Source organism: Pelmatolapia mariae, linkage group LG9 (assembly GCF_036321145.2).
Source record: "Pelmatolapia mariae isolate MD_Pm_ZW linkage group LG9, Pm_UMD_F_2, whole genome shotgun sequence".
NCBI lineage: Eukaryota > Metazoa > Chordata > Actinopteri > Cichliformes > Cichlidae > Pelmatolapia > Pelmatolapia mariae.
This window is the reverse complement of record NC_086235.1, coordinates 38,003,097-38,021,741: the sequence shown is the minus strand read 5'-3', so window position 1 is coordinate 38,021,741 and position 18,645 is coordinate 38,003,097. Positions and strand designations below refer to the sequence as shown.

The window sequence follows — 18,645 nt, the reverse complement described above, 5'->3', positions numbered from 1 at the left end:
ACGCGTCAAATTAGGGGCGTTTGGGGCGTTTTCGCTCGCGCCTATCGCGTTCGGTGTGAACGCACGGTAAGAGCCTGGTGGGAATTCTTTACAATTCTTAAAAAGTCTGCACTTATGCCATGTAAACTAAAAAGTTTTTAAAATAAAACTATAAAGAAAAATCATCACTGAATACTGACTACTAGAAAAATACTAACATTTTCATCGTGGCATGAGAATAATAAAAAAAAATCTAAAAAAAATCATACAAGACCCAAAGTTTATTTCATTTGAAGAAATTTGATCAAAATATAAAATCAGCAAAGGTGAATTTCTTGAATATCAGCAACTGAAATCCATCATACAGGAAAATCTGAATCCCTGTCAACTGAATCTAGAAATACCCACTTGGGAAGCATGTTTTTTAAAGAACTATACCCCCAAATGGTCATCAATAATTTATAATCTATTGTTTAAAATCGACTAATCAATTTCCCTCCCAAAGGCTAAGTGGCAGCAAGATCTTTCCACCAGTCCAGATAAAATCATCTGGACACAAATATGCTTAAGCGCCCTCAAAATGACTAAAAGCCCAACTTACAACTTAAACAATACAAAGTTCTGTACAGAACGTACTACACAGGACCTAACACACTCACCAAAATCAGAATCAATATCAGAATATTTTATTAATCCATAAGGAAATTAAGTGGTTATAGTAAGAACAGTAACAGACTGAACTAAATCAATAATACAATAATATATACAATTAACCCAATTACAAATATTCAGAATATTACAGAGATTAAATATATTTGATTGACATTTTAATCTAAAGTGTAAAACTTTATTTGTTATTTTCACTGTGGAGGATGTGCAAAGGGTGTAACTGTTGCAGTGTGTTCTGTGCATTAGATGGAGGAGTTATACAAAGAGATAACAGAGAGATAATACAGATACAGAGGGAATGATTTCCTGAGTCGCTTAATGATGCATTTGGGTAATCTCAGTCTCCCACTGAGCGTGCTCCTGTGATTGGCCAGCACGTCATGGGGTGGGTGGGAGGGAGGTATGGTTCAGTATTGTCCTTATCTTGGACAACATCCGCCTCTCAGACACCACCTTAAGGGAGTCCAGCTCCATCCCCACAACATTACTGGCCTTGTTGGTCAGTTTATTGAGTCTGTTGGCATCTGTGAGCCTCAACCTGCTGCCCCAGCCTGCAACAGCATAGAGGATAGTACTGACCACAACAGACTGATAGAAAATCCTGAGCATTGTCCTACAGACAATGTTTTCTCTTTATGACATCAGAGGGTGAAGAGGAAAGTGAAGAGGACAGTCCCCTGTGGTGCCCCTGTGTTGCCGATCACCTTGTCAGACACACAATGTTGAAGACACACATATTGTGGTCTTCCTGTCAGCTAATCAACAATCCAGGACACCAAAGAAGCATCTACCTGCATCGCTGTTAACTTATCTCCCAGGAGGGCCAGCCTGATGGTGTTGAATGCACTGGAAAAGTCAAAAAACATGACCCTCACAGTGCTCACTGGCTGGTGCAGATGGGTGAAGACTCGATTGAACAGGTAGATGATGGCCTCCTCTGCTCAAAGGCAGGGCTGGTAAAGAAACTGAAGGGGAGCCTGATGTCGCCTGATTATAGGTGGCAGATGGTCATGAAGACCATTCCAGGGTCTTCATGACGTGGAAAGTCAGTGCCACAGGCCTGTAATCCTGGGGGGAACTGGGATGTGGTGTCTTCATACAGGAACGAGGCATGGCGTCTTCACAGCACTGGGACCCTCTGCAGACTCAGACTCAGCATGAACAGTTTATGAAAGACTCCACAAAGCTAGGGGGCACAAGCCTTGAGGACGCGGGGACTCACCGAATGTCTGTCTCTTTAAAAAACAACAATGGATGAATTTGTCTCTCTCTGGTCCTCACTGATAAACTCCATTACTTAGTGGGGGTGGTCGACTCTAGTCTCGTTTCCCTGTATGCCTTTCAGGTGGATAAGGATGCTCTCTGGGACTCCTCGTGTCTGCCAGCCTCGTGGGGGCTGGAGAGCTGCGGTTGCTGTTGGGTGGGTTTTGGTATACGAGTGCTTGTGGTGGCAGGTGCTGGCCCCCAGTGTTCTGGGCAGGGGTAGATGTGGGACCTGGGGCCCAGGTGCCCCGGGTCACCTGGTCTCTGGCTCCCTCCTTGTGCAGGGGTGGTCTGAACCCCAAGTCTTGGGACTCCTCTAAACACTCCAGTCTACTTTTTCTGGTAGGGGTGGTGGCTGCTGCCCTGGACTCGGTGGTGCTCTGGGGCATTGTCATTGCGGGCCCTAGGCCAACTTGTTCCTGCTCTGTGGCGGGATGTTGGGGTGCCTACTGAGTCAGTCGTTTGCTGGCTCTCTCCTTCCAAGGATAGTCCTCTACCTCCCGTTCATACATTATCACCGCTCCCCCCCCTGGATGCTTCTGTCCCTCCCTGGGATGTGGGTGATTGTTGGTTCCGGGGTGCGTGGCTTGATGTTCTGGTGTGCTTGTTGGCCCAGTCCCTTGGTGGCTCAGGGTGGCTTGGATCTTTTCAATGTTGAGGAAGGCTCGGCCAGATCCCGGGTGGTTCTTTGGCGCCTGGTCTTGATTTGTACCAGGGTGGCAGTTTCTGGAGGGGTTGACTGCCTGTTGTCTCTGGTCTTCTGAGACTCTCACCCTTTGACCGTGGGCACCCCATCTGTGGCCTCCCTCCTCCTGCTTGGATGGACACGCGGATGTCACCAAGACGCGTGGCCTCAGGTCATCAGTACTCTTGGGAGCTGAGGATGGCTGTGATTGTTGTCCTAATTGATTGATTGATTGATTATACTTTATTCATCCCGAGTGAAATTGGGTTAAGGCTGCCAGCCGTGCCAGCGCCATCTTACCCTTCTGACCATACATACATTACACAAACATCACATGGGGAAGACAGGTCAGAGAGGTATAACAATGGAAAATACACAACATGAGGAAAGATAAGGAGAAAAAAATAACTCCCCCCAGACTGAGCTCCAACAGGGAGATCAGGTTGAGAACAGAAAAAAACAACTCAGCGCATACAAAAGCACATGACTATCAATACACCATAGAAACACTGACAAGCAACAGGGGTGGGTAAGGGTGAGAGAGAGCCGGTGTAGACAGCGCATCCGGTCCTGCAGCATGTCTGCGCTGGCCCAGTCGACCGCCATCTTCCCCGGGAGGGGACAAGCATCGAAGGTGTTTGGAAAGGGAGGTGGGATGAGTGTGTATCAGTGTATGTGTGTGTGTGTGTGTGTCTCCAGAGTTCAGCTGAGACAGCGTCCTTCGCCCTGCTAGGCTAAGTAAACAGTCTCCCAGCCAGCCCAGGTGGCCTTGCATAGGGGAGGAACAGTCTAAGCACAGTCCGTTATCAGGGTGTTTTTGTTCAGCTCCAGCCTTGAGATCACAGCTGGCGCTGAAGTGGTAGCCGCATGAAGTGATGTTTTTACTTTAGTGCGAACAACTCATGTGAATTTCAAAGCTGTTCTAACAGTCCGACACTGGTCTGTCAATCTCCTGTTGGAGAGCCGTGAGTTTCTCCATGATGTCATCAAACTTACGCTCCGTGATGTTGTCATTCTTGTGGTCAAAGAGCAGATTCTGAGAACTCACGACCGCAGTGAGCTTCTCCATGATGTCATCAATTTTCGCTCAGAGGTCTTATTCTGAGTATTCACGGCAGCCGTAAGCTTCTCCGAGATCTTGTCCGTGCTGCGCTCAATGAGCCCATTTTGAGAACTCACCACTCGTCCCATCGATTCAATCCCAGTGGGCAGCCTTGTGGGGTTTTGAACAGCCGATTCCGCTTTGTTTAATCTTCGATAAGCCAGGGCCAAGCCAGCTCCGATCAGCAAGAACCCTGTTATCATGGTTCCGAATAGGTAGATATCTTCAGCACTCAGGCTCACCCGAGCCCAGACTTCTTGTTGAGAAGGGGTGTCAATTGCATTCAGAGACCAGTTGATCAAATCCATAATTCTCTTTAGGTTTTAGAGAACAGACTGTGAGAGAGTGTTCCAGGGAAAAGCAATACAAAAAACACGAGACTAGACAAGGACACAAGAGGCTAAGCAGGGAAGCTAAGGGAGGAGAGGAGGAGAGGAGAAAAGTGCGATCGCCTTCGCCAAGAGCAAGAGCAGAAAAAAAAAAGAAAAGATTCCGTCTCCGTCTGCCTCTAAGACCTGGGAGGACATTATTGCACCTTCCCACCCTCACTATCAAGTGCATTTGTGACAAAGACGCACACACAGAGACACTCACTCTCTGTCTCTCACATTCATACTCACACTACAAGAAGACTGTTGATTTATGTATCTGTGTATTTTCTCATTTTTGTATGTTGATGCTTTAAAGGTGCAGAAGTTGGTGATACATTTTTCATTTCTATTCCAGCATTAATCCTGTTGGAATTAAAATAATGGAAAAATATCTTTATTATTAATCAATATTACCTTATTATTATGACTTTTGCACCTAAGTCAGAATATAAAAATCCTAATGCACAGATAATGTAAACATTGGTAACAATTTGTAACCTACTATCTGTGAAATTAACGACACTATTACTAATTGGCTTTGCCTCAAGGGCATAGGTTACATTATTGCGATCGGTTTCTGGGCTTAAATTTCAGTGTAACATTACTCAGTTAATTGTTTATTGTTAATTTAATTAATTGGTAATTGTTAATTAACAGTGTTAATATAAGATAATTACTTGGCATTAAATAACATAAAATTGGTTTCCACAGCATTCGCTTCTTGTTTCCAACTTATGGCCCAACTTTAAATATTGAGCTGTAAAAGGCTCCCAGAGATTCATTGATTAAAAAGAGAGTACTTCAGATGACTAGCTATAGTCACATTAAAGTTCATTAAAGTTCCATGAAACATGTTAAGCTGAAACTGATAACATAATAACAAATATAGTAAAACTCTAAGTTAGATATTGTGAAAAGTGGAAGCCCCTGTGGATGAACAATAAAGCCAACACAGAAGTGCCAGAACTACTTCAGTTATACTAGCTGCCAATTAAAGCTGGCTCCAGAAGTCCCCTCGATTGTTTCACTTCAGCCAAGAATTAACATGTTCACAGCCTGGCACTACAAAAGTTTTGGCCTGGACTCCATCTTCTCCTTCATAACAACTGTTTTTATAATTCACCTGAATGTTGGAAGAGCTACAAGTTACCAGGGACACCATCGCTTTGACTGACAGGTGTGCCAACAGAGGCAGCCTCTCACCTGTGCTTGTGCTATTGATGCCATATTTAATAGAATTAACTAAGAAACAATATGGGCTGCTTCGTACATGAAGTCTGTGCTCTAGTTTTAGTGAGTGCTGATAAGTATTCACTGAACCTTATGTCATCATCAGTTAGTGCTTTATGTTAATATCGTTCTGCCTCAGATGAAAGCGATGCAGCCTCTCTGCACATTGACAGGCCAGTTGACTTGCACAGCTACAACTCTTTTCTGGCTGGATTTTCTCTCTACGCCATCTTGCAAATACACACCCACATGTTTTATTTTCAGGCTGTGCTTTGGTAACAACTCTTGTTCCAGTTCTGCATCCTGACATCCTGCTGAAGCAAAATATCACAGCTCTGAATTACAAGAATGCAGAGATTTACACAATGAGAAACATCTACTGATATACAAGTATTTTGCTGACATATATAAGATGGCATCAAAGAGTGTGACTATGAGCTCTTTACCATGATGGCCTGGAGCCTCTACTTGAGGTCGGGGTCACCGGGATTCAACTGACATTTTTAAAACATGCACCTATGGAATGAATGTGAAGTGCCAGGCGACTTCCTTCTTGAGTCATCGCATTCACAAAATGTTCAGAAACCCTCGAACCTTGACCTTGGACATAGACGTGAAGGTAACCGGGATTCAAACTCATCTGAATCTTTTAGTAGATGCACCTATGGCATGAATTTCAAAATCCTACATCGCCTATTTCTCGAGTTGTTCATTTGTGTTTGGTAAGAACCAAAGACAAATTCCATTACAGTCAATCATTGTAAAATATAATTTTCACATTTCAGAAGCTAATATGAACTTTCAGCAGGACAAAAACAAGACAAAACAGTTACTCAGACTCTAAACCTTTTTACACTAAGTGTGATTATAAGCTGTCTATTTTATTACAGTTCCATAAGTGTCTGTTGTATTAAAACGTGAACTTCTGTTATGAAGATGGACCTACTGTTCACACTGTTTCTAGCCTAAAGCTACCAGTGGAATTACTTCCTTGTTTGTTTTACTAAATCATAAAGACACACTCACCTGACGTCACTAACTAACTCATGTGGACACAAATCAGATCATTCTGATGACGGACTTCCAGCTCCACCCCTCTAGATATGATGGTGAAAAACATTCATATTCAAATTTAGCACTATCTTTGCCATCTAAACAAATGGATTAGAACCCATCACCACCAAATTTTTTAAAATTAAGTTTACTTCAAGTCAGTATGTAACACAGACTATTTGGAAAGTGGCTTTCTACTAAAACTACAGAGACTGTAGGACTGCTGTTTACCATGATGGCCTGGAGCCTCTCCTTCAGCAGGTTGGCCTCCTCCATGTCCTACGTGAGAGACAAAGCATGTGACAGTTAATCAGCTGCGACCGTGGAGCCACACAGGAACACAGCAAATTAAAGAAGATAGAAGCCATCACGAATAACTCTGATTACCCACTCTACAACATCTTTATGGAACATCCTCTCTCTCCGTCACGCAACAGAGACATAGAAAATCATTCACACCCATAGACTTTTTAATTCTTATACAAACAGCAGATGAGCTATGTCATGAAGTTCCCTTTGGGATGTTCTTCTTATATGTAACTGCTTATTGTTGAAGGACTCATAATTCTGTGTTCTGTGTTCCCAGTTTTTACTCTTTGATGCTCATTTGTGTAAATAACTACAAGCATACATAATCTGTATGGCACTGTGGTCAGCAAAACCTGTGCTTTAAAAATACATTTTACTGACTTGTATTAGTAAATCTAAATCATTAATACGTCACACAGTATTGTCAAACAGAGTATTCTACCTCTTTATATTGATAATGATTTCTTTTTAGCTTTTATTTAATCATCAATCATCATCATAAACATCAACAATATATTTTGCTAACGTGGGTTTAGCTTTATGTTACTCAATGAGAGTAACGTATTCTGAATACTTTTGATTACTTAATATATTATCATGCTTTTTACAACTACATGAATGTACTATTGCTGTGTGATTTATTACTGTTACTGAAGGTTACTCTCCATACCAATACCAACTAGATTTTAAAATCTTAATATAAATGAGTAACAGTAGGTGGACATTAGGTAAGGCTGCACTTTTTGCAGCGATCTCGTATAGAAAACTATTCCGCGCATATATAAAACAGGTCCGCGGCTCCGAACCGTAGTAAAGGGACCTCTGGCTAATACGTCGGGTTCCGTGTCCATTCTCCCTGCAGCACGGACTACACTGCCCATCAGGCTACATTCTTTAGGGCTATGCCTGTAACACTCTGCCTGTTGCCTTCATATTAAATAATTTTTTGAATAATTTTTAAAAATATTTCGTCATGTCATTATGTGGGCTGCAAGTAGAGGTGACATGGGCCGCGAGATTGAGACACAGGCATTAGAGCCTCTTAACATCCTAGGACCTGGCGTCCACATATGTGGACATCATATTTTGGGTTGTCCAGACCACAATACTAAATTTTGCTCAATAAGTGCCTGATATCTGTTATGAGGACATTATACTGCCACTGTTCTTTCAAAATTTAAAACAAATGTCCTGATATGTGTATATCCAGGCCCTTGTAGAGCAAAATCAGGTAAAAAGATAATTCTTTGTTTTTGCATTCATCAGGTCCCAGTCAGCCCAAAGAGAAATTAAAAATGCATGCCATGAAAGAGTTCGGGTCTCAGGAGGTTAATGCGTGTTTTGTTTGGGTTTCCACCGGCGTGGAATTACCAAAAACAGAGAGGGGACAGCCTAACATATGAAACGGTAAAGACCGCTGTGTAATCCATTTATTTCAACAAAGTAACTGTATTCTGAATATCACCTTTTTAAACAGTAACTGTAACAGAATACAGATACTCATATTTTGTATTTTAAATACGTAATGCCGGTACATGTATTCCATTACTCCCCAACACTGCATTTCACTAGGTACATCTGAGCTTGTAGTTAAATACATGTAAACGTTTCATATTAAACATGACTGCATATTGTTATTCTTATTTGCACTGACAGCGTTACACTACGCTCTGCAATGCACTGGTATGGGACAAAAGAAAACAATGCTACAATTCACATTTAAAACTTTCATTCATTTCATTCATGTAGAAATATTCTGCACTGACCACACAACCCGAAACAGCAGCAAATGTAATCAACTCAGCCCAACTCAGCAGTACCTAATTAGTCGGAAGAAAAAGTTTTTTTTTTTCTCATGTTAGGAAATCTGTTGGAGAGGTAAGTGACGGAAGTGACAGACAAGGTAAGCGACTCATGTTGTAACCGACGTCAGACGCCGGAGATTTTGGCGGAAAATTAAAGCGAATGGTAGCTCAGAATTGAACAAAATTCTTTAAGCTTCAATTTTACCAAATACACTTATCAATTGTCTTATAACGAACAACATTTGTCGCAGCAGGGAATTAAAAGGAACGGACTTCAGCGTAAACGACCAGTTCCCAAAAGAGATCCTGGAACGACGCAGGGTCCTCTTCCCCATCCGACGCGGCTTCATCCAGAAGGGCTCCCGTGCTGTCATCGCTGTGGACCGGCTCTACGTGGATGGACAGCTTTACCGCAACCACGTCATCACCCCGTGGCTGTATTAACCTCACACCAGATAAGAATCCGCTACACCCTTTCCCTATCCACTCACACTAACTTGCATTAACGTCTGTTTAACTTACCAATATCAAATCGCAACTTAAGTGTGATATCATAGCAGAATTAACACCGTCACTCTCCGTCAGTGGTTTAATTGGAATGTTTCTGGGGGTTTTTTCTTCTCGTTTTTTTTCTCTTTTTCCCCTCTTGTTTTTATGCTGCTCACCCTTGTCCTTGGTTTCTTTCTTCTTATTTTCTTTCACTGCTTCGATCACCTGCTTCCAGACTCATCCACAAACAACATCCTTTATTTCGACATTATACGCACAGCACGATCACGCACAATCATGCGCTCAACGGCAGCACATTTACATCAGTCAGACAGCGCACATAGTCGTATAGGATACACACACTTAAGTCAAGCGTACTCATATCAGTAAATATGCACACACATAGTCAGACTCAGGGAGCATCTCGCCACACATATTTTTTTCTCTCCTTCTCTCTATTTACAAACAAGTGATGTATTATCTCCACCTGTCTAAGCGACACACACAGCGCACACCCCTAGTTATACACAGACATCTATGGGTGCACTAAGATTCGTTACATGGAATGTAAATGGAGCTGGCTCCAGAGAAAAGAGGTTAAAAATATTTAACCAACTCAAAAAACTACAGGCAGATGTTGTCCTTTTACAAGAGACCCACAGACCTCTTAGAGGTTCGAATGAACTTAAAACACCTGAGTTTCCTAATGTGTTCTCAGCTTGTTATAATTCTAGACATAGGGGAGTAGCATTTTTAATACATAAAAATATTAATTTCACAGTACTCGATACAGTTATAGATCCAGAGGGCAGATTCTTAAGCTGTGTCCGAATTCAGGGGAAGGATGCTTAAAATGCCATATTTGGATGCAATGACGTCACAGCGACGCGACAAAGGCTGTCCGAATTCAAAGAGCCCTCAAAATGTGGCGACAAATGCGTCCTACCTCTCTGCGAATTTGAGGGTTAGTTGTGTCCGAATTCAGGGGAAGGATGCGCCAATGCCATATTTGGAGGCAATGACATCACGGCGACACGACGAAGGCTTTCCGAATTCAAAGAGTACTCAAATATGGTGACAAATGCGCCCTACTTTGCACCGAATTTTAAGGATGGGTCCGATGTATCCTTCGTGTCCTACTATATCCCAGGATTCATTGCGGGTCATAGAGGAGATTTGTTCCTGATAACGATGGTGGTCGAAGGGGGAGAGGAAAACACTTTCAAATGTAAGTATATGAAAATCTGGTTGTACAAAAGTTAAATTGTTATAGCGGTCGTGTTGTTAAGCTTTGGGCATCTGCATAGACATGTTTCTTTTATTTAAATAACCGTAAACTAGCTTGTATGGCGGGTCCCGCGGTTTTTCATGTATTGCCGCTTACATACAGCTAATTTAGATTTTTTCGAATTGGTGATATGTTATGTGGAACAAAGACCAAACGGCTTAATTTATTAAAACGAGGACAAAACGATCACCTCTTCACTGGGGTGAAGAATTGGGCCGCTACGGCGTGGATGTACAAGAATAAATCAGTTTACACATCATATTCATATGAGTACGGTCCTATTAACCCTCATGCTGTACAGCAGCGGTCCCCAACCTTTTTGCGCTGCAGACCGGTTTATGTCAGACACGGAGCGGCCTTTAAGGTATCGCGGATAAATACAACCACATAAAATGATCCGACCAAGACAAAAACTGTGGTATTTTGTAAATATAATAATAAACGTGAATGTGCTGTGTAATTGTGTAACTTTATTAGCAGCGTCCTCCTGAAAATGCGCCAGCATCGAGAGTAACATCCTCCTCTGTGCCTCTTAATGCTCTCTGGTCGCTATGGTAACGTGTAAATATTTCTTTCAAAATAAGACACAAAACTACAACAAGGGAAGAGACCCAGGGAAACCGAGTTAACTATAAAACCCCTGAAAACCATAAATTTCACAGCGGAGCCTCAACTCTCGTGGCCCGGTACCAAACGACTCACGGACCGCTGCTGTACAGAACCTGTGATGTCCAGACGGTGTTCCTCTGGTGTTCTGCTGTGAAAAATTTTGGGTTTAGGGATTAACATAGTTGCCATGGTTTCCTTTCTTCTCTTATTTGTTGTGTGTGATCAGGACAATTCTGGAGAAGATGGGCCTGCAGGGGAAAGTCACCCCCTTGCAGGCCAGAAGACATGAGATAACTTTAAAGAATACAAAGTACGTATGTGTGTTATCAAGAAGATAATTCTTAGGAACACAAGTTAATAAATGTGCAATTACTAAGAGTTGTTGTGGTGTTTTTATTTGCCTGCTGTCATTTTTGATTTCCTCTGCCTTTAGGATTGCAAGTATCCAGGCTCAGGAGAGGGGGTCAGTGGGAAGCCCACTGCTGCTACTTGGCCCTCATGGATGAGGTAATAGGACAGATGCCTTCCATTAAGCCTCCTGTCCTAATGTCCTCTCTCCCTGAGGACACTCCAGGGCCTATATATAAGATCTCTAGATTCATATATGTCCAAATTCCTTTGGAAAGATAAACCCCCACGTATCAGCTTAAAAACACTACAAAAGACCAAGGATAAAGGAGAATTAGAACTACCTAACTTTCAGCACTACTTCTTAGCCAACAGGCTTCAGTTTATCTCAGGATGGCTAAAACATACCCTCTTAGATGAACCTTGGCTAGATGTAGAACAAGCACTTTGCAATAATCTAGAGATCTCAGACCTACCATTTGTCAGCTCAAACATCCAACGACATGAATGCTTCAAAAGCGTCAACATCAGCTCTTCTCTGACAGCATGGTGGGAGTTTCTAAAATTGACGGAGTCTTCATTAATCCCATGCAAACGTACACCTATCTGGAACAACCCTGACATGTTACAAAACAATAATATGATAAACTTTTCAGATTGGAGTGGTAAAGGAATCAAATACTTAGAACATGTATTAGAAGGAACAGAATTTATTCCATGTGACAGACTAGTTACACAATATGGGATCAACAAGAAAAGATCTTTAGAATATCAACAAATTAAATCCATAGTAAAAAAGAAATTTAAACCGGGTCAAGTTGAACTACAAACACCACCAAGTGTGGTACAATTTCTTACTCTTAAAACCCCAAAATTACTATCCAAAATATACAGAATGCTTTCTAAAATAGATGAATCAATATCACTTCCTATTGCAAAATGAGAAGCGGATTTATCAGTTAACTTAGACCAAAACTTCTGGTCTCAGATTTGCTTAAAAACCTTTCATTTAATTAGAAATCCCAGTATTCAATTAATTCAATACAAAATACTACATAGAGTACACTATACAGGTTATCGGATGTTCAAGATGGGCTTTACGTCTACCAACAACTGCTCACACTGCCAAACCAATTCACCGGACAATTATATCCACGCTCTTTGGTTCTGTCCACCAGTTCAGAAGTTTTGGCGTGAGATATGTGAAGACTTATCAAAGTGTCTGAAATGTAACATTCCAACTTCCCCTTTAGTATGTTTGTTGGGCAGCTTAGATAATGTCACTACGGAAAAGAATATAGCCCATATCGTTTTCACTGCCCTATGCATAGCCAAGAAAACAGTCCTCATGAACTGGAAAAATAAAAATAATCTTAATTCTAACCAATGTAGAAATTATCTATTAGATTACATTAGTCTTGATACAGCCTCTGCCACCACATCAGATCAATTGCTCTGGGCTCCTTTGATCAGCTCCATCACCTAGTGGGGGTGGGGGGTCATAGTTTGGTCCCATCTTTGCTGTTGTGATTGGTGTGGGGGTAGGGACAGGCTTGGGGCGTCGGGGGATTCCCCAGGAGCGTCTTCCTTGGAGGGCTCAACCCGGGGTTGCGGTCATGGCCAATTAAGGGCTCTGTTGGCTCTTAGGTGATGGTTTCCTCGTGGCTGCGTGCAGCGGGGCTAGGGGAAGGTCTGTGCTGACGGACGTGGGTTACTGACCTGGTAGCCTGGCTGCCCCTGGGTGGGTCCAGGGTGGGCGTGAGGTTTCTGGGGGTGCTCCGTCTCTGGGCTAGGGCCCTGGCTGGGCCTTGGGTCCTGGTTGGTGTGTCGCTGGGGTTGTGGACGGGTGGGTGTATGGGGGCTCAGCCCTGGCGCGGGGTGCATCAAGCCACCTGGGGGGCTCTTCAACTGGTGGGGGAGGCTGTTACATCTTGCAGGAAGTCTTCTCTCTCAAGGAACTCACTCTGCAGGTGGGGGAGATACAGGAGAGGTGGAGAAAGATCTCAACCTGGGCGTCTATTGTCTTGTGTAGTCTGGGAGATGAGTGGATGACGGGATGGGTGCAGTTTTCTCTGTGGTGGGGTCGGGCGGGCTGTCCCGGGCTCTGTGGGGCCGGGCGGCGCTGCTGAACTGGGCCCCGGTCCGGATGGGCCTGGGCCCCCTTTCCCTGGTGGGTTGCAGAGTATGGGGGTGCCTACTGGGGTCAGCGGGGGAGCTGGCCCCAGGGAGCGGTCACTTGCCCTTCCCTTCCTTCCCTCCCCATCTCCAGCTGCCTCCCTCTTCCCGCTCCACCACAATCACCCACACATGCAGGGCCTTGGGGTAAAGGTGTGTCACCACGGTGCAGAGGAGGTATCCCCCCCCTCTGTCCCCTTCTGGCTGCCTGTGCCTCAATTTTATCCCACAACTTAGACATTCACATTACTCACACTCTCATAACACATACATATAGGACCTTGGGGGTGGGCACGCTACACAGCATCCAGAAGACCATCAGGGTGTACAACCTCACCCCTGGCGCCGTTGCCCACCTCTCAATTTTAAATACATGTAGACATTGAGGGCTATCAGGAGGGGCTATGCGCTTACCTGCTGCTCTCTGGCAGGTAGCTCCATGCCCTCCTGGGTTTTAAATGCACCTTAGAACACACATACATCAACACTACATATGAGCGGGCTGTGGGAGGTTTGGAGTCTCCACACACCCCCGTTCTCTGCTGCCTGTTGGGGCGGGGGGACTGGGAGGAGGAGATGGCCGTCCGATTGGGGTCTGGAATGTGGGGCCTCCCTGCTGCTGCGGAGTTGAGGCGGTCTGCTTCTCTCCACCCCAGGGAAGAGGGTAACACTACCTGGGTCTGGGTGCAGTTTCCCCCTCCAGGGGCAAGGGTACCTAGACCTGGGGCTTAGAGTACGCTTGGGGAGTGTGATTGTGTGTACAGTGTCTCTTTATGTCTGTCTCCACGTTGGGTGAGTGTGGAGTAATTGCATTTGAGAGCATGAGGGTGGGAATGGATGTTTGTATCTGTGTGTGCCTGTTTGTCTGTGTCTATATGTCAGGTTGGGTATCAGACGCCACCTCTCTAGGGACATCTCAGGCCGTCCAAGGTATGGAGGCCTATCTCCCCCCACCACTCCCCCTGCCAGTGGCAGACGCCCTCAGACATCGGTGCATTGGTGGTTCTTGGTGTCCGGGGATGGGCGTCCAGGTACACACCGGCTCACTCCTGGTAGCTGCTTGTTGGGGCCTGGAGCCTGGGGCTCGCTCGGACCCCTTTGGGGGTGGGGTGCCCTTGGCCTCTCAGCCTGGGGCTCGGTCACTCTGGCACAGCTGGCTGCCGGCGGAGCTCACTGCAACCCCCCCCTGGCTTCTGCTCCGCGGCTGCTGAGCGACCCCTCATCTGGGGCTCTCCTCAGCTCTTTCCGGGACAGTGGCGCGGCTGCCCCTCTGTTGGTCTTCCTTGGACTCTTGTGCTCTGAGGGTTTCTGGATGTCTGGAGCCTGGATCTCCTCCATACCTGCTTCATGCCCTGGAGGACGGGGCTATGGCCCCCCACACCCTCTAGCAGATCATTACATGAAGGAACCTTTTAAATACAAGCGCGCTCATGCTCACAGGTGTACACACGGGTGCTCACAGACAAAGTACACCCTTTTTGGCTCCTACCTCAAAGCACACTGTGCGCTGTCGATCCTACGTCCATTGTTGCCCTGGCTTTATGTTTAGGGTCGTTGTCCTGCTGGAAGGTGAACCTCCGCCCCAGTCTCAAGTCTTTTGCAGACTCCAAGAGGTTTTCTTCCAAGATTGCCCTGTATTTGGCTCCATCCATCTTCCCATCAACTCTGACCAGCTTCCCTGTCCCTGCTGAAGAGAAGCACCCCCAGAGCATGATGCTGCCACCACCATATTTGACAGTGGGGATGGTGTGTTCAGAGTGATGTGCAGTGTTAGTTTTCTGCCACACATAGCGTTTTGCATTTTGGTCTCATCTGACCAGAGCACCTTCTTCCACATGTTTGCTGTGTCCCCCACATGGCTTGTGGCAAACTGCAAACGGGACTTCTTATGGTTTTCTGTTAACAATGGCTTTCTTCTTGCCACTCTTCCATAAAGGCCAACTTTGTGCAGTGCACGACTAATAGTTGTCCTATGGACAGATTCCCCCACCTGAGCTGTAGATCTCTGCAGCTCGTCCAGAGTCACCATGGGCCTCTTGACTGCATTTCTGATCAGCGCTCTCCTTGTTCGGCCTGTGAGTTTAGGTGGACGGCCTTGTCTTGGTAGATTTACAGTTGTGCCATACTCCTTCCATTTCTGAATGATGGCTTGAACAGTGCTCCGTGGGATGTTCAAGGCTTGGGAAATCTTTTTGTAGCCTAAGCCTGCTTTAAATTTCTCAGTAACTTTATCCCTGACCTGTCTGGTGTGTTCTTTGGACTTCATGGTGTTGTTGCTCCCAATATTCTCTCAGACAACCTCTGAGGCCGTCACAGAGCAGCTGTATTTGTACTGACATTAGATTACACACAGGTGCACTCTATTTAGTCATTAGCACTCATCAGGCAATGTCTATGGGCAACTGACTGCACTCAGACCAAAGGGGGCTGAATAATTACGCACACCCCACTTTTCAGTTATTTATTTGTAACAAATGTTTGGAATCATGTCTGATTTTCGTTCCACTTCTCACGTGTACACCACTTTGTGTTGGTCTTTCACGTGGAATTCCAATAACACTGATTCATGTTTGTGGCTGTAATGTGACAAAATGTGGGAAAGTTCAAGGGGGCCGAATACTTTTGCAAGCCACTGTATATATATTTTTTGTCTGTTTGATTTGTTGATTTTTGTTTTTTGCCCTTTATCACCGTTCCTCTACAGTCTCTATCCTAATGAGGACAGAAATACCATCTTTCCACAACAACACAGATGAAAACCAAACCAAAAAAGCTTTAAATTGATTTCCACAGTGGTTCTGCTTTAGAAATATGAGCAGGTAGAACGGATGCTCCAAGCCTGACTGCACTTGTTACCTGTTGAAGATCAGGCTTTGGTTCCTGGGCAGTGGTGGGCATGCACTGGGTGTGTTTGGTGATAACCTCTCATCTTTTATTTTAATTGATGAAGCTATAGTATATGAAAGTACCCTGTGGCTTCACTGTGTCGCTTTACCCCATAAACCCCTCCTATGAAATTAGATCTGGGGCTACACACTTTTTGATGAAAGTGATGATCTTCATCTTCACCTGCTTTCCATGTTCTGTATCACTTCATGCTTGTTTCCTGATGAGAGCAGCTAAGACGTTTTTGTTTTTCTTTGTTGGGCTTTTTTTTGCTACCTTTCCACTGCATTCTTAAACACACTGTAACATATAGATAGGCCTTAGTTTAGTTGAGCTCAAACAAAATACTTACAAACTAGGAGCCTCTTGAATTAATGATGAATTTCAAAACAAAATAAGTATTTGAAATCCAGATAACACACAAACTGTCTCATACCTTCACCATTATATGTACTGATGTGTGTAAAATTCTATATAAATGATTTTCTAATGATTAACATCAGACTTAAACTTGAAAGAATTTATTTATGTCTGTGGGGTAGATATGAGGACAGTCATACAACAGTTAATTTGATATGTCCCGTGATGATAAACTGTTAAACATTGTCCATCTGCAGGGCCAACGACCCCTACACAGGAAGTCTGATAAAAAAGGTCCTAATCTCCGATCCTATCAGTCTCACCCAGTGGGTAATGCAGAATTCATCTGGTGCTGATGTGGGTGAGGGGACTCAACCAGCTGGACTTGATGTCCTGGTGTCTTCCCTGCTTGAGCTGATACAGAGAAACCGGAGCAGCCTTACAGGTCAGATTGTATCAGTCCCAGCTGTTATGTCAGCTCCCCTCTCAGTCGTGGCACTTGTTAATCTGGGTTGGTTTTAGAAGCCTGGACCCAAGCTACTGTTACTTTAAAAGGCTGGAGAAACCTTACCCCTTTGTGAAACCTTTGTCCTCGATTTAGACTTTAATTGTGGGAGACTTTATTAAAGTAAATTTGCAGGAGCAAAGCAAAAGCAGAAATAAAAATAATATTTATCACAAAATAATAGCCATATCCCATCAGTCATCCTTATCTATTTAACCTACTGTGGAGTAGGGAGAAGTTGGAAGGGACACAGGCACATCCAGCAATGAAGATGTGGTCCGACTCATTGCTTTGAGCTACTGGAAACACTCCAACATGGCAGTAATGAGCAAAGATAGAGCCAAGTCCACTTTGCAAGTCTACAGTTTGGACCGTGGTCTGCTCCCTCTCAGCATCTCTGCTGGATTTTCCAAAGGTGGACTTCTGAGATCTGCACTGATCTCACAGGACCAACAGGAACAGGCCCAGAACACCTCCAGACATTCCAGTTTATACTTTGCTCACTTGTCCCACCTCCCTCTCTCTGGGCTCTAGTGTTTACATACAGATCCACCACTCTTTAGCCACAACTTTTCGTTCTCTATTTCTTTCTTTTAAAATGAAAAATTCTATTATATTTAAACATTTGGTTACGTAATAATAAGCTTCATTCAGTTTAGATTTCATTACCATGTTCACTTTAGCATAATCTGTCTTAATCCAAATACTTTTCACCTTAAACTCTGTGTTTGTCAGTCACAGTTTACTCAATACAATCTGCTTTTTTACTAGATCAAACACTTTAAAAGTCAGACATTCACAGATCTATGTCCTGTGTGTGCGCTCTCATTCATACACACACACACACACACACACACACACACACACACACTCATATCTCTCAAGGTCATTACTACACCAGTTTTCAGTGAGGTCTGTCTTTCAAATGATTATTTATTGTCTTACACTAAACTTAAACATATTTATATTTAACTGATCATGTTCTGACCGGTATTTAGTATAATTAACTATCAGGTCCTCAGAAGGGATGGGTACCGGTATCCAGTGCCATTATGGCATTATGCCATGATGGTTCTGACATAAACGGTAGTAACCAGACTGAAAAGCAGCGCACATTTTGGTGATTTATTTCGGTGCTTATATTTCCCTGAGATGTCATACACTTTGGATTCTAGCCAATCATTTTACCTTTGCAAGGATAGTAGGCGGGCCCAGGTACGTACGTTCTTTTAGAGCAGAGCTACAGATTAAAAATGCCCAAGACGAAGCGGTCAAAAGTCTGGTTGTACTTCACAGCAAAAGATGCAAACTCAGCAGCCTGCAACAAGTGCTTTAAGGTGATACTGTGCAAAGGAGGTAACACCTCGAATCTGATGAAACACCTGACGATGCATAGCGTTTTTTTTAAAAGCTGAGAAATGCACCGTATTTGATTGCTTGCTGCGAGACCTCACACCGAGCACATCTACTGCGGGTGTGGTGCCTGTTATCGGACCCGGAGTTAGCAACATCCCCCAAG

The 18,645-nt window shown here is 44.1% G+C and overlaps 1 protein-coding gene and 1 long non-coding RNA gene across 5 annotated transcripts in view; one reads left to right on the top strand and one right to left on the bottom strand.

The window, feature by feature from the left end:
* palmdb (palmdelphin b) overlaps positions 1-18,645 on the bottom strand; it is an 88,118-nt gene that overhangs the window by 48,147 nt on the left and 21,326 nt on the right. For 3 of the 4 annotated variants that reach the window (XM_063484531.1, XM_063484527.1, XM_063484529.1), the window contains exon 2: positions 6,584-6,631. In XM_063484531.1, coding sequence (XP_063340601.1) covers positions 6,584-6,628 — 45 coding nt within the window. In that variant the 5' untranslated portion in view covers positions 6,629-6,631. Of the gene's footprint in view, positions 1-5,745; positions 5,760-6,583; positions 6,632-18,645 lie in introns of those variants that run through there. The other variant, XM_063484530.1, reaches the window with a different exon arrangement.
* LOC134635025 (uncharacterized) lies at positions 10,161-11,349 on the top strand. Its single transcript, XR_010094927.1, has 3 exons — positions 10,161-10,183; positions 11,079-11,162; positions 11,286-11,349. It is a non-coding gene; the product is annotated as an uncharacterized LOC134635025 (long non-coding RNA).